At 44.2% G+C, this 16,984-nt stretch overlaps 1 protein-coding gene across 1 annotated transcript in view; it reads right to left on the bottom strand.

The window, feature by feature from the left end:
* Positions 1-16,523, bottom strand: part of ERBB2 (erb-b2 receptor tyrosine kinase 2) — a 64,127-nt gene extending 47,604 nt beyond the window's left edge. Inside the window, exon 1 of the mRNA XM_069952274.1 lies at positions 16,321-16,523. Within this exon, the coding sequence (XP_069808375.1) occupies positions 16,321-16,390 (70 nt within the window). The 5' untranslated portion in view covers positions 16,391-16,523. The remainder of the gene's footprint in view (positions 1-16,320) is intronic.
* Positions 16,524-16,984: the final 461 nt, after the last annotated feature.

Raw genomic sequence — 16,984 nt, 5'->3', positions numbered from 1 at the left:
TCTACTGTCTCATGGCATGGTACTGCTATTGAAGCGTTGTCATTGGCATTGTGGGTACTGTTACTCGCACTTAAGGCACTGTGACATGATACTCTATTGTGGCATAGTAGTTGCTATTGTGGAGACTGCTACTATACTACTGAGGCACAGTGTCATAGTGATTTTAAGGCATTGTAGTTGGTACTGTGGGTACTTTTACTAGCTCTGTTATTGAGACACAGATCAACTGTCATAAAGTTTTACAGATTTAGGCTATGTTCACACTGAGTCCGGCCGCATTTCGTACGCCGCTGTACATGTGCGTCTGAAACTACGGGCGTGGGAAAAATCGGCATGCGGACGGATGCGTACGAACCGCTAACATACCTCAAAACTACGTTCGTATATTCGCGGTTCGCACTACGGCCGGAAAGATACGTAGTGTGAACATAGCCTAATACTGCATGCAACCGATATGTGCTGCAGTCCTATATACCTGATGTGCCAAACTACTGTCCATTTTGGGAACCTTTACCACCACCATGAGAGTTGTAGGAACTCCTAGGTGTATATGACACTTTGCTCCACCAAATGATGCCACCAAAGTTTTAACCCTAGTGATCTTCAGCCGACCTTCTACAGGACACTCAGGCACAGACAGTCGGTGGAGGTACTGTAAATAAGGTACATATAGTCATCTATTCTAGCTCATCTCAGTTACACCTACATCACGGAAAGGTCATCACATGTCGTAGTTCTGTTTTCTTTGTGCATGATTATCCAACAAGTATGTGACGGTTCAATAGCCGAGCATTGTGCACGGTATTATTCTCTTTCACTTGGGGACATAAACTGAGGTTATTTTTGTTGCAGCCAAACACCAGAAAATAATAAAGGCTTGTCTATAGGCTATAATTATAGTAATTCCCTGTAAACAGAGGCTTTTATAGCTAGCTGAATCACAACTGAAATGCAGGTTTTAGCAGAGTTCTGCACATATATGTCCCATGAGCTGCAGCTATCCAGTATCACTGCTTTCTGGTTGGATGAAAAAATGCTGCAATGTTTTTTTTATACCAGTGCAACCATGCACCTTAAGCAACAATAGTGGATCACTAGACATATGTGACCTGCACTAAGGAAATCTTCATTGATGGCATAGTGAATGAGTTGCCTAATGCTGCGTTTACACGGAACGATTATCGTGCGAATTTGCACGATAACGATCGAATTCGAACGATAATCGTTCCGTGTAAACACAGCGAACGATCAAACGACGAACAAGAAATCGTTCATTTTGATCTTACTTGTTCTTAAATCGTCGTTCGTAAAAAATTCGCTGATCTTTCCGTGTAAACAGTCGTCGCGCGAAAGTCCAGCCGCCCGCAGCCCGGACCCCTGCTCATCCGCAGCCCGGCTCGCAGCCCGCCCCCGCCGCTCGCAGCCCGGCCCCCCCGCTAGCAGCCCGGCCCCCCGCTCATCAGCAGCCCCCTGCGCCGGCTCGATCGCCATCCCTGCCACCGCTCTGATCGCCACCCCCGCCGCTCCAATCACCCCCGCAGCCCTGGCCACGAGCATACCTTACCTGCTCCGCGTAGCAGGTGTTCAAAATTCCCGGCTCCCCTCTTCAGTGCATTGATTGGCTGAAGAGGAGAGCCAGGAATTTCAAACGGCTCCTCTTCAGCCAATCAGTTCTCCTCTTCAGTACTGATTGGCTGAAGAGGAGCCGTTTGAAATTCCCGCCTCCCCTCTTCAGCCAATCAATGCACTGAAGAGGAGAGGTGAGGATTTCGAACACCTGCTACGCGGAGCAGGTAAGGTATGCGATCGGAGCGGCGGGGGTGGCGATCGGGGCGGCGCAGGGGGCTGCGGTTGACCGTGGGGCCGGGCTGTGAGCGGGGGGCCGGGCTGCGGGCGGGCGATCTTTAAACGATCGCAAAACGATTTTTCCGTACGATATATCGTACCGTCTAAACGCTGTTGGTTAGGAAAAAAAAATTGTTACTCCGACATCGTTAATCGTACGATCGGGCCAATTAGCGTTTCGTGTAAACGCAGCATTAGCAGCCTTTATGGTTGTGCATGATTTCTAGTTCTAGTTCTGTCACCAAGCTCTTAAAGGGATTTTCTAGTTTCATATACAGTGGTACCTCGGTTTAAGAGTAACTTGGATTAAGAGCGTTTTGCAAGAAGAGTTCACAGTTTTTCAAAATTGTGACTTGGTGTAAGAGCATTGCTTTGGTTTAAAAGCTCCTCGTACTGGGTGGGAGGGCAAGTGGGGGAAGGGACATGGTCTGCATAGTGGGACCTACAGCACTGTGCTCTGACCCAGAAAGTCTCCCTCACCTTCCAAATCATAGCAGATCCCCCTTCAGGCTGAGGCTTGCATCAGGTGACAGGACTGTGGAGGTAATCTCTTCATAGCTGTAACCCCTCTCTCCCCGGACAGAGACTGCTGCTATACTGTGCCCACATCTACCCTGCTCATTCCTTCATGCTCCCTGCAGTCTCTGTCAATCCTTGTGTTTCCCATCCTCTCCATTCCTGCTATAATGTGCCTGAACTTACACTCAGCTATACACACTGCTGCTATAATGTGACTGCACTCACACTCAGCCATTCACACTGCTGTATAGAAAAGTCTCTGTCAATGTCCTCCTGCACAGCTCTGATTCTCACTTCCTGATTTGTCCATGCTGAACACACCCCATTGCTGTCATGTGACCACACAGACCTCTGACAGCAGCCCTGCTTCTCTATTCTAGCCTGTTGTACTACGCTACTGCATTATGTGGATCTGCAGTTCTATCCTCTATCTACAAACTGCTGCTGTTTTTCAGGTTTAGGCACTTACTATACATTATACTGCACATGCTGATTGCTATACTGTACAGTAACTTATAATATCACATATTCAGCTGTTTCTAAAAGTTTGTTTCATGTGTTCTACATGCTATTTAGAATAAAAATCATTATTTTGGGTTGTGGAACCAATTGTCGTCATTTAAATCATGTCTTATGGAGAAATTTGCTTTGGTTTAAAAGTGATTTGGATTACAAGCACGGCCCCGGAACGAATTATGCTCGTAATCCAAGGCACCACTGTACATACAGTGTATACAGTCCCATATTATTGTAAGATCTCTGCTTGTTATAAGGGTTATAGGGTTAAAATCCAGTCCTGAATGGCTTGGCTCATTACAATGTATTGTGACAAACCATACACCTGTGTAGGCAGGACATGATCAGGAGTGGAGCTGCTCCGTTTCAGAGACCAGCACACCAGTCCATAGGTAGTGATCAGCTGCAATACCAACCACCACCTGTGGAAAGAAGTGTCACTGTTTCGGGAAGAAAACAGACAGGTCTTCACTTTTACTTTACTTTTTTTAAGTGTACCTGTCACATAAAAAAATAAATGACATGTCCTTGAGACATGCCAAGTTTTGATTTGTCATGAGAAGCACATGGCTAAGCGCTTCACTCTCTCTTTTTAAGTGGCAGTGCCCATCTAAGCTTTGTTTACATTCAGAAACGTCTGAGTTATTGATAGAATGCAATGCCTCGGTATTTCCTAGAACTGTGGACCCGGATATCATCTGTCTGTATCTGCGTTCAAAGTCTAACAGGTTGTTATCTGCAGCATAGAAATAATAGTTACTTTGCACACACGCTCCAGACAATATAGCAGTAGAGGGGGGTCCACAGCTCCCAAATAGCCTAATACACAGTTTACTTATTTTACTACTATGATAACAAAAGCAGATTTCAATGCCATAGAGGTCAAATACAGTGATCTTCTGTACAAGAGGACATACACTCACCGGCCACTTTATTAGGTACACCTGTCCAACTGCACGTTACCACTTAATTTCTAATCAGCCAATCACATGGCAGCAACATGTAGACATGGTCAAGACAATCTCCTGCAGTTCAAACCGAGCATTAGTATGGGGAAGAAAGGTGATTTGAGTGCCTTTGAATGTGGCATGGTTGTTGGTGCCAGAAGGGCTGGTCTGAGTATTTCAGAAACTGCTGATCTACTGGGATTTTCACGCACAACCATCTCTAGGGTTTACAGAGAATGGTTCGAAAAAGAAAAAACATCCAGTGAGCGGCAGTTCTGTGGGCGGAAATGCTTTGTTGATGCCAGAGGTCAGAGGAGAATGGGCAGACTGGTTCGAGCTGATAGAAAGGCAACAGTGACTCAAATAGCCAACCGTTACAACCAAGGTAGGCAGAAGAGCATCTCTGAACGCACAGTACCTCGAACTTTGAGGCAGATGGGCTACAGCAGCAGAAGACCACCAGTTACTAGCATGGTGTACCTAATAAAGTGGCCGGTGAGTATATATCAGATGGTTAAAATCTAGAGATGAGCGAACCGGGTTCGGGTTAGAGTCGATCCGAACCTGAACGTTCGGCATTTGATTAGCTGGGGCTGCTGAACTTGGATAAAGCTCTAAGGTTGTCTGGAAAACATGGATACAGCCAATGACTATACCCATGTTTTCCACATAGCCTTAGGGCTTTATCCAAATTCAGCAGCCACCGCTAATCAAATGGCGAAAGTTCGGGTTCGGATGGACTCGAGCATGCTCCAGGTTCGCCCATCTTTATTAAAATCCAATCGTTGTCTCTACTACACGGAGCCATAATCAGACAATTCAGACGATTATCGCTCCGTGTAATAGAGACAATGATCAGCCGATGACAACAATCATCAAGAAAAGAAAAAGTGTCTGAGGGAAAAAACGCTCTGCACATCCAAAAATTATATATAAGACAAAATTTTTATTGTACAAAAGTTAAGAAAACACACAGAAAAAAAAAAGGCTGTATACAGCAATAAAAACCTAACTCCAAGGAGGAAGAATGCAATAGATCAACCCCCCCAACCGGGATCCTCCACATGAATGAATGTCACATATAAATTTGGTATCTCTCACAAATATACAGATGTAAAAGTATAACATGTCCGTACTGCATTAGCAAACATAAAATACAGTGCAAAAGATATATAACACTAAATAATATTGCTAAATGCACAAACAGTGGTACAAACCAAAATGAGAGTCTGTGAGAAGATGAGAGTGACCCCGGCACTAACCCTATCCCACGCGTTCCGTCAGCAAAATGCTGACTTCATCAGGGGTCTGTGATGCAACTCACAATGTACACCGTTTTATATGCAAAAAAATAAATGCTGTACCAATCATAGACCAGTAGCGGCAATACTCACAGGTGGAGCATTAATATCGGCATGACCGGCGTCCAACATGGCGCCTAGACCGGAAGTAGAAGCTCATATAGAGTGGCAGTCAAAATCTGGTCCAGTCACATGATGGATTTATCTTGCGAGATTTCAACCTCATAGTCACAATATCAGACACCAAAGTCCGCTAGCTAACCCAAGCTGTCACATGACCCGATGACGTCACATGATGTGGGTGACTCACATGATAGTGTTATTCAAGGAGTTATTATCCGAACAATAAACAACCAGACAAACACCATATCGTATGGTAGCGCTCGATCATCCAATGATAAAAATACCAATAATTTATATATTTATAAAGATGTGAACCTATGGATGTGAGAAGTAGACGCAATGCGATGGCTCACCTGGACCGTCACATGACGTCCAGGCGCCGTCATCACATGGCAGATGGGTACCCAAAACATAAAGCACTTAAAATAAGGGTAGGGTTAGGGTTAGTGCCGGGGTCACTCTCATCTTCTCACAGACTCTCATTTTGGTTTGTACCACTGTTTGTGCATTTTTGGATGATTTTTGGATAATTTTTGGATGCGCAGAACGTTTTTTTCCTCAGACACTTTTTCTTTTTAGTTTCCTATGTTTTTTTTGAGGAAGCTTGCACTCCTCATTATTATCATTTATCCAGTGTGCACTCACGCTTTTCATATTGTTTAACAATCATCAGCTGATCATTGGTTTAGGTTTGGACCTAAAATCGCCGGGAGCCGACAATGCATTGCTACGTGCAATAGGGATGCACGGCTGACGATTGCCCAAACACCTGTTACCTTACCTCTCCCCACTCCCAGACTTCTGCAGAGCACAGGAAAGAAGCCAGGGAGCAGGAAGAGGTAAGATAACAAGTGTTTGGAAAAGGGCTGCATGGACATAGCTAACGGTCCAGTAAACGAGCGCCGATCTAGAAGATTGGCACTTATTCGGTAAGATGATTGGGCCATAGTCGGCTCATGTAATAGGACCCTTAGGCTGCATTTACACGTTCCGTGTTCCGCTCAGAACATGGACGTGGAATGCCAGTAACGGACTTCTCCCCCCGCCCGGGCAGCATCTGTTATAAGAGGCTGGGAGCGGGGGAACTGTACAGTGAATGCAGCTTTACTGTCACATTTATTCAGACCTTTAAAACAAATGTACCACTAGGTACATTGCTTTGTGTTTTTTACATAAACAAACCAGCGCAGCCATGTCAGAGAGGTGCGCGGGATTAGACTGGCGCTGTGTGCGGAAACTGAGCGGCGGTTCAAAAAAAGACAGCAGCACTGGCGCAGGTCTGTTCATGTAAGAAACAAAAAGTGATGTACCTAGTGGTACATTTGCTTTAAAGTCCCCCATGCAACTTATATAAAAGTCACCGCTGCTAGAAGGTGGGTTTGGCCAACAGTATAAGGTGTATGGAGGCCTCCCGACTGTCCGCCAGATGATGTTGGTGGAGATAGGCATCAGGTTTGTTAAATTTTTCCTCCTGATCCCTTATATTCTTGGAGAGATCAGCCCCCAACAGAGATTACCCCTCCCCAAAGGCAGCCATAGTCCTGAACTAATATTGATGACATACATGAACCTCCTGGATACTCCTCCTGGATACTCGATCAAGATCAATGCTGATCACACACTTTACTCATCCAGGATTACGCCCTAAATGCCTAATTTTATGGGAAAACATGTAGGAATTTGCAGAGCAGCAGAAGTTTACATTGGCCAAGGGAGGACGGAACTGGTGCTCCGGTGTTTCTTGGAAAGTATGTAGAAGGCTCACAAAACACTTTCCTAGAGGTGTGTAAAAACAAGATTTCTGATCATGGAATAGGATTATTCACATGTCTTTAAATTATTTATCTTCCTTAAATGAATTCTTTGTATTATCACTGATCTATGGATCCAGGGATCGGGGCTGGCCCTTGGTGTATGTTGGATCTAGGTAAGAAGAAATGTACCATAAAGAAAACCCATGTGGTGGGTATTCCCCTATATTCATGAATGATAAGAACATGTGTAAAACAAGGTCAAAATACACTTATAAAAATTGGATGGAGTCCCAAGAAGCATCTTAGAGAGGCCTACTATTTATCGTTGCTATGCAGCCCCTCATCTTCCATGTATCTCTTTGGCCCTAGGACAGCAGACACAGTGGTATCCTTACACTCACAATAAGGGAACAATACAGCATCCGGCACAACCTTATTCACACTCAGCGGTATGAGCGCTACAATCCAGAGTCCCCTGAGGAAGCCGGAGAATATGCAGAGACAATAGTGGTGCTCAACAGACAAGGACACAAGCCACTGATAATAATCTAATATGAGATATAATGGAATTGCGGCACTCACCAGACTTTTCTCTTCAGGCCTTATTGTAGTTCAAAGACACAAGAAGATACACCGAGTGGGGATACAGGTACAACAGCTGTTTGAACTTTTGTACGTCCTCCCTCACCCGTTTTCCCGTCCGGTGTAAATAAATAAAGCCTGAAGAGAAAAGTCAGGTGAGTGCCCCAATTCCATTATCTCTCGTATTGGATTGTTAACAGTGGTATCCTTGACTATCCTACTCTCTGCTTGACAATGACAGGGCATTTTTACCCAAATGTTCATTGCCCACCCCACCCCACCCCAAGCCCAGTGGGCCCTGGCATTGGTTTAGTTTGCCTGGTGCAAGTAAGAGTTTTGCTTGGTGTCAATTTCTATTTGTACTTAGGTACACAGAACATATTGAGTAAAGTAATAAAAAGCCACCATGACAAACAGAAAAAAAAAAAAACAGTCCCACTATACTTTCATTGCTTCAAAAGGGTTCTGTGTGACTTATATCCTGATGGGTTATCCTTAAAATAATGTTCGACTGGTGGAAATATAAATGAGCTTTAATTATTTAAACACTGCAGTGGTCACCTAATCCTGGTACTACAACCTGGCCCATTCTTGAAATTAGAAAAGCTGCAGTGTCAACTGAACAGTCGGAAAGTGAGCTCAATACTACCTCTATGCGTTGTACTTATTATGGCCAAGAAAGCATTTTTTTCTATAGGTCTTAATTAAAGATTTTGCTTACTTTTGCTGTATATTCTCTCTAAACCTGTGCCCAGTCTATATGATTCTCTACTCCCCTTTTCCAACCTGTGCGTTATCCTCCTATGTTTCTCCTCCCCCTGTCCACTCTGTAAGCTGGTACATAACTCCCCCCCCCATCCCTAACAATGAGAGAGTAGAAAGTCTGCCAGACAGATTCATCTTATCATTCTCTGAGTAATGGTAGGAGATTTCTAAAGAAAACTATTTAGCAACTTCATTTTGAATTCAGGAAACAAAAATAAAAAATAAATTAGAGCAAAGGTGTCCATAGCCTTTAGGCTATTTCCCATGGTGTTGCGTATATTTGTTCAGATTAGATACATGCTTTTATTTATTTTGGATGAAAAATCCACTATAGGCATACAACACTATTGCTAGACAGAGAGCGTGAAAGCAATATCACGCTGTAAGTACACCATATGAGCATGTAATCAGCCATTTCCACTAATTACACCCCGGTATACAGAAACCAGTCTCTGGCCGGTCTCACACTAATATGTCACCGCACTGTGGCCTGGAGCACGGGTCTGTACTGATAGCTGTCAGGCAAATATACATCAGTGTGAAACTGGCCTTAAGGGAATGCACTCCTTTTTTTACGAACTCTAGATACTTGTACAAACTCTTTTCTTCTTATTTGGTTTCATTTGCAGATTACACATTTCCCATACAGTATTTTGGTCAGTATTTTGCATCCAAAACGAAAATTGATATATACTTTAAACTGTACATCTCATGTGTATACCGTTTTCTTGTATACTAATTGTTTACTACTGTTTTCTTTATTCAAAAAACCTTAATAAAAACCATTAAATCAGAAAACACAGAAAGGCTATGTTCACACACTGTTGAAATTTAGTGGATGACTGCAATTGAAATAACGGCCGTTATTTGCCATTAAATGACGTCCATCCACTAAATTTCAACAGTGTGTAAACATAGCCTTTCTGTGTTTTCAGTCCACTCCTGGTTTTGGTTGCAAAATACTGACCAAAATACTGAGTAAGGGTGCCTTCACACCTACCGGATCCGCAGCAGATCTCATGCTGCGGATTAGCAGTGAGATCCGCTGCGGATCCAGTCTCATTAATTTGTATAGAGCACATACTCGCAGCGGGATTGACATCCTGCTTTGAGTATGTGCTTTAACCCCCTGTTGCCCGCAGCCCTGCCACCCCGCCGTCGAGATTATACATTACCTGCTCTGGCGACGCAGCTGCATGTCAGGCTCCCGACTCCGGTCCCGCTCAGCCAATCAGTGGTGCCAATTGGCTGAGCGGGACCGATGGGAGCCTGACATGCAGCAGCGGATCTGGTCGGTGTGAAGGCACCCTAAAAATACTGTGTGGGAACATGGGGAAGATTTATCAACCATAGCGGGAGATTTATTAAACATGGGGGGAGATTTATCAAACTTGGTGTAAAGTGAAACTGGCTCAGTTGCTCCTAGCAACCAATCAGATTCCACCTTTCATTCCTTACAGGCTCTATGGAAAATGAAAGGTGGAATCTGATTGGTTGCTAGGGGCAACTGAGTTAGTTTCACTTTACAGCATGTGCATGGTTATGGGGATGGTCTTCTTACATGAGCTGCTTTTAAAAGCACATAGAAATACGCTTTACAGTAAGGAAGGGGAAAGCTTAGGCTGCCCAGGCATGATGGGCATATTTATTTTGCAACAGCTGGAGGGCCATAGGTTCCTGTGCCCTGCTTTATAGCAACCCCATGGACCATACAACCCCATTCTGGTTTTAGCTGTGTGTTAGGGTGTCTTTACACAGAGAGATTTATTTGACAGACTTTTGAAGCCAAAGCCAGAAACAGACTATAAACAGAGAACAGGTCATAAAGTAAAAACTGAGATTTCTCCTATTTTCTAATCCATTCCTGATTTTGGCTTAAAAATTCAGTCAGATAATCTGTCTGTGTAAAGCATGGTTCTCCAAACTGCGGCCCTCCAGCTGTTGTAAAACTACAACTCCCATCATGCCTGGACAGCTAAAGCTTTGGATTTGGCTGTCCAGGCATGATGGGAAATGTAGTTTTGCAACAGCTGGAGGGCCGCAGTTTGGAGACCCATGGTGTAAAGGGACCCTTAAACTTCTCCTAGTATGATCATCCATATCAATGCTGTTTCCTTGATGGTAGTGCAGGGGTCGGCGTGGTTTACATAAAGAAGCAGCTCTAGAAAAAGAGGTTTTTCCGGATTCTTTCAACTCTGAACCCGAGCAGGTTTGTCACCTGAAGGAAAATCAATTTGTAAGTCACTGAGGACACCAAAACACTGGCTTTATCTAATCTCAGCAAGAAGCATTACATTGCTGTAAATCCATAGGATTATAATGATTTTCACATGAGCAGAGGTCTAAGCTATCCGAGATCTCCCCCTACAACTGCCTTTAGAGCACATTCCCACTGGTCAGAGAGACGGCCTGCCCCAGTATAAGGCAGCAGGGCAGGGAAGTCATCTGTGACCATCTGACCTGAGGTTCCCTGGGATGACCTGTGGACAGTCACGGAGGTGGTTGAGTTACATAAAGCATTGATGGAACTGTGTAGCTATACTGTTTCCATAACTCATGGTGTTACACTGTTACATAGTTACACAGAGACATGTGAGACGGTTGATTATATAGCAAGTCTATAAATCACCTGCAGGGAGAGAAGCAGTCAGCCATGCACTTCTCCTGGCTTGTTCTAATGATTGGTCAAGATCTGAACACCCACACCATGACTGATCAAAACTCTTCATAAGTCACATGAGACGTCAAAACTTTTTTCAAATGACAGGAACACTTTATTATCCATGGAAGTTAAGGCCCTATTCAACAGGTTGAAAAACAAATTACTTAAAGAGGATGTACCACCAGGTACGTCCTCTTAAACCTGACATGGATAGAACGGTGCCGTCAAGGGGAAGCCGGTGCCGCGGTCTGTTTTTTGAACCGCGGCCAGGTCCCCCTGTACGGCGCCGTTCTATCCACGGGTCTCGGGCCGGTGCTCAAGCACTGGAGATAGGCCGGACTGACCCCAGTGGGAGGGAATTCCCTCCCCTCTATGACGCGGCTCTGTTAGAATCAAAGGAGCCGCGTCATAGAGGGGAGGGAATTCCCAACCACTGGGGGCGGGCCGGCCTAACTGCAGTGCTTGAGCACCGGCCGGTAACCGTGGAAAGAACGGCGCCATACAGGGGAACCGGGCCGCGGTTTGAAAAACGGACCGTGGCACTGGCTTCTCCATGACGGCGCCGTTCTATTACTGTGTGAGGTTAAAGAGGACGTACCTTGTGGTACATCCTCTTTAAATAGCAGCGATCTGCTGCCATCACTCCGTGGAATAGGAGCGGCGGCAGCAGACCACTGCTATCTGCTATTAAAGCCATATCCTAGTGGTAGAACAGAAAACCACTTTAAAGGATTACTCCAGCAGAGAAAAAAAAATATTTCAAATCAACTGCTGTCAGAAAGTGCCAGAAATTTGTAATTTACTTCTATTAAAAAACCTTCCAGTAATTATGAGCTGCTGTATGTCCTGCAGGAAGTGGTGTATTCTTTCCAGTCTGACACAGTGCTCTCTGCTGCCACCTCTGTCCATGTCAGGAACAATCCAGAGCAGTAGCAAACCCCATAGAAAACCGCTCCTGCTTTCCAGACTGGAAAGAATACACCACTTCCTGCAGGACATACAGCAGCTGATAAGTGCTAAAATACTGGAAATTTTTAGTAAGTAAATTACAAATCTCTGGCACTTTCTGGCACCAGTTGATTTGATGTTTTTTTTGTTTGTTTTTGCTGGAGTGCCCTTTAATTCCTATCTTCATAGCACTAATAGTGTTGAAGGATTATAATGGAACAAACAGCATTCTGACTGCAGATCTGTGCCATATCTGATGCATACACTATTTTGACTGCATCTGATATCTTAGTCACAGGCAATGTAGACAGGAGCAGCTGCTGCAGGGATTAGCAGTCTCTATGACATCTACATTTAGTAGGTGTATATCAAGGCTCCTTCCAGAACATATGGATGACCCTAAGAGTATATTCCGCAGAGCTGTCATCTTCTGGTGTATTGCTTATGCATATTTCAGGAGTGTTTTTTTTTTTTTTTGCTTCTATATTACATTGTATAAATCTTTACGTGTGACTCCTATGACCCAATGCTATCGGTGTCTTCCCTTTACCGATGCTACAGCTCGGAATGGTCCATATAACGCAAGACGTTCCTGCAGACTATGATGAGAAGAAGCAGCGGTGATTATATAATTATTTATTTTATCTGCAATAAGCCAGCATTACTGGAGCCTGCAAAACATTATCCAGAACCACGTCTCAAGATAGCAAGAAGAGAAAAACTGGAAGGTTTAAAGGGAAAATCTTGCTTTAGTGCATACAAACAATGGTGAAGACGGAAAAGATTCAGTGTGCCGCCTTATCCCTGTATGTAAATAGACTGATGTGCAGAGTGGCTTGCTGGCACTCTACCCACCACAGATATGCCCCTGCCCTGCCAAGCTATCTATTAATGTAACTTGGTAAAGTATCTGATATATATTTTTTTATGGTCTCTCCAACTTCACATGGACCCTACATTGGAAATGGTTGGCTGAATTCCCATGCTGCAGGTATTACTATAATATCATGAACGAGCCTCATCTCTCCCTTTCTTCCCATACACATGAAGTTTGGCACGGCTGGTCTGGCAGCAACTTATCTCTTTGAGAACAATGGGGCCGGGCAGTGATTTTCTAGCACATCCATCCCCTTACAGTTTATACGTATAGAGTGTAACAGGATCTTAAGAGCCGTATTACACGACCTGACATTTCAGAGCAAGCGAGTGCCGACCTGTCAGGTTAACGCTCGTTTGCTCCTCATTCCCACTAGCTGTCTGTGCTATTACACGCAGGGGAGTGTGGGGGGCAGCTGGGAGCAGCATGAGTGGCTGTCCAAACAATCTTTAGATTGTTCGGGGAGCCCATAGGAAAAAGCGGCGGTCTGCCCATGCTCCATCGCTATCGTTATCGGAATTATGCATGTTGGCTGATCATTTAAAACTTATTACACAAAACTATTACAGCTGGTAATTGGCCAAGTGTGGCCGATTATCGCCTCTACAGCTGCTTCCTTCTCCCCTCTCTTTAGACTGTAACTGACCTCTCAGTGAACTTATATATCTTTGTATGTACCTATAGAGATTTATCAGTAAATTCTGAGTGATTAATGCAGAAAGCATGGGGAAGAGGCAAGGAGTATGGTAAGTGGAAAAAGAGGCATCTTTCTGTAATAGATTTCTTACAAAGTTTCTTGTCTTTGCTTTCATTATTATTTGGGGGGGGGGGGTGGATTAAATGACAATACGGCTATAGGTGTTATTACACGTGCCGATGGGGGCCCGATAATAACTGTAAACTGGGCCTTTACTGGGCCTATTACACGGCACGATTATTGTTTAACAAGGGCTGCATGGACATCGTTACTGATGTCCTTGCAGCCCTTGCTTAAACTTTATACATTAACTATCCAGGCTGCAGGGCTCCTCTTGCGGTCTTCTTCTCCCCAGGTCCCTATAACACGTAGCGATGTGCGGTCGTCGCCCGACAATTATAGGTTCAAACCTATATCAACGATCATCCGATGATCGTTGTCATCAGCTGATCGTTGTACTTATTTCACAGAGCAATAATCGGCCAAATCGGGCCAATTTGGCTGATTATCACTACGTGGAATAGGCCCCTATGTTCACACCAGAGAAGATTAATGTTCTGATGATTTCAACAATTAAACTATTAAGTATGAAGGGGCACATCTATCAAAAATACGCCACAGAAAAGGCGCAGATTCTTACCTGTTGCGTACGTATGTCAGCCGTAAGCCCCGCTCACCTGATGGGGTGGCGGCAAGGCAGAGAGGAGGTGTGGTCTCCTTCCATACCTAATTTATGATGGTTTAGGCAAAAACCTTGCAGAAATCTACACCTGAGTTTTTGTGCAAGTCTGCAGTAGGTGAAGGTCCCACCGGCATGCTCCTTTTAGTAAATCCAGCCAGTTAGATGGGGGCAGGGCTTTATGTAAGACTGGCATACAAGTACACCAGCCTTGATAAATGTCCCCCAATATGTCTACGGGTACAATATATTAGTCCCTAAAGTCTCATGTTCAGGATAGAACGGATCCGATGGTTAGATTTTGATTTATTATCTATATATATTTATTATCTAATTCTTTGTTCCCCAATAAAATGAAAGGTGTAAGAAGTGTGCAGCTTATTAATCGTTCCCTTGTTCAATATTGATACATACTAATCCTAGCACATACGTTAAGGGGGAGGGAGTTAACATAGCAGCCATCGAAGAAGCTTGTTGTAGGTGTCTAGACAGATATAGACTTATGTACCAACAGGTAATATCAAATAATTACATCTTTAGAGACTGAAGTAGTAAGCTGGAGCCTAATAAATACAGGGTGACAATGTGCGTGCAGCAGGGAGAGCCTGATGTGTTTACGTCTGGCAAGTATGTCCACACAAGAGCCTGTAAGTTGAGCTGGGGTGGAGGTGGATCCTGGACAATTTACTCTCAGTGTCATTGCGCACAGGAAGCACGGTTGTGATTGTCAGCAGTGGGGACGCACAAGTGGGGACCCCATTACAGCAAGTCATCCCAGTACACGGCACTGATAACATGACACGCTTCACTTGACATTCCCTTATACATTATTAGGATTTCAACCTTTCACCTCCCTCTTGCACACTGATATCTGGCCTTCTGCTTTTTGATATTATATATCCCATAGTATAAAACTAAGCAGCCTTTAACCCACCACCAGAGGGAATAATTTGGGGTGTCCCACACTAAACTCAGTGGTGGGTAAGGGCTAGTGTGGTATGATCCTGGATGCCAAGACACATTAGGCACAAACCTATATATGTCCTACCATCAGCTTCAGATGGAGGTGTCTTTGTCAAGTTAACCTTTTCATAACCAGCTGTATAATAAGTTGACTAGAAAATCATCAATACATCCTGCTTCTTGTACCTCAGAATACCTAGCAGCAGCCAACCCCATGATGTAACCATCTTTCCCCGAAGCAGATATAACTAAGTCAGCAGTATACATTTTGGACATATTTACAAACACATTGTTCCTAACCTGTCTTTATCTTCCACCAACAGACATTCAGCTACCTGGAGAACTTTTTTTTTTTTTTTTTTTGCAACACTGCTGTAAAGTAACCTCTTACAACAGGGATGGGGAACCTTTGGCCCTCCAGCTGTTGCAAAACTACAATTCCCATCATGCCTGGACAGCCAAAGCTTACAATGTTGCAAGCTGTGATCTGTCATGTTGTCTTCTCCAAACACAGTCATCCTGGTAGCAGCTGCACCACACTGCAACTTTGCACACCAGAAGCCATAATAGAAAATACCTTAAAATTGGATGACAAAAAGATCATACTTCTGCTGCAACAAATGTTACACTAATGCTAAAAAAAAAAAGTCATCTATATATCCCCATCTAACACACAGCTTTAAGGATCTTTTAAGGTCATCTCCATCCTAATAACATCTGCAATCCAGATGAGGAACAACTTTAATTGCCTCTGAATACACCAAGGTCTAAAGAGGTGAGACTAGCTAATCCTTCCCCAGCCAGCACATGTATCCCCAGCCACTTCCTCCTCCCTGGACACAGTTTACCTCTCCCTTGCAGTATACAGTCAATTCTCCCAGTTTCACAAACTCCCTCCGAACCTTCTACATGTTTACAATATAAGTCTAAATATTTATGAATTTGTAACATTGTCTTCTTACATTATAGTCAATATTTACAGAATACATCCTCACTTATAAGATCAACAACAACAACAACATAAAATCACAGCAAAAAGAAGAAAAAAAACAACAACACAAACAGCAACTTTTTAAGCAGTGAGTTAGCCTGGCCTAAAGCAGCACAGCTCCTGTGCCAGGACCCCCTGTGTATAGTCTCACCTTCTCTACAGAGCCCCCCCTGCAGCAGCAGCAGGGCACAGAGCCCCAGGATCCATGGCTGAGGGTCCATCCCTTAGTGCACCATACTGGACAGCCTCCCCTGTAGTCTCAGCTCGTCGTCCTTGTTTCTCTAGCAGTAAAACTTCCAGTAAGTAGTCGATCTGCTCTACTTCATTCCTCCACAAGACTTCCTGCAGGGAGGGGAGAGGCGGGGGCCATTACACATGCCCTACATAGGAGTGGCACTTGGGATCCCCAGCACATAGGAGGCTGTACTGCTTGCATTGTGCTATCACTGCTGCTGTCCCAGCTCAGGGGGAGAGCCAGGACTTCTAACATGTACAGACAGCAGAGGAGCTCAGATCACACATGCAATGCCTAGTGCATAGAAAGCTACATGACATTACTGATATATACTTGCCTGCATACTACCCTCTGCAGATGCAGAACAACCACATGCAATCCTATAGCTACATAGTATTCTATACTTGCAGGTCTCTAATATGTTCTTTATAAGGTTTGTATAATAAGCAGGGAGACTACACCTGCTGCAAATAATCCAAACTCCAGAATACATTCAGATCCTATCAGAATGAGTGGGGATTTTTACTATCCCAGTGGTGGCACACTGTGTGACTGGTTGGGCACATCTTGCTGGACATGA

The sequence above is a fragment of the Dendropsophus ebraccatus genome, chromosome 14 (assembly GCF_027789765.1).
Source record: "Dendropsophus ebraccatus isolate aDenEbr1 chromosome 14, aDenEbr1.pat, whole genome shotgun sequence".
NCBI lineage: Eukaryota > Metazoa > Chordata > Amphibia > Anura > Hylidae > Dendropsophus > Dendropsophus ebraccatus.
Note: the sequence above shows the minus strand (reverse complement) of the source record. Positions and strands in the feature narration are given on the sequence as shown.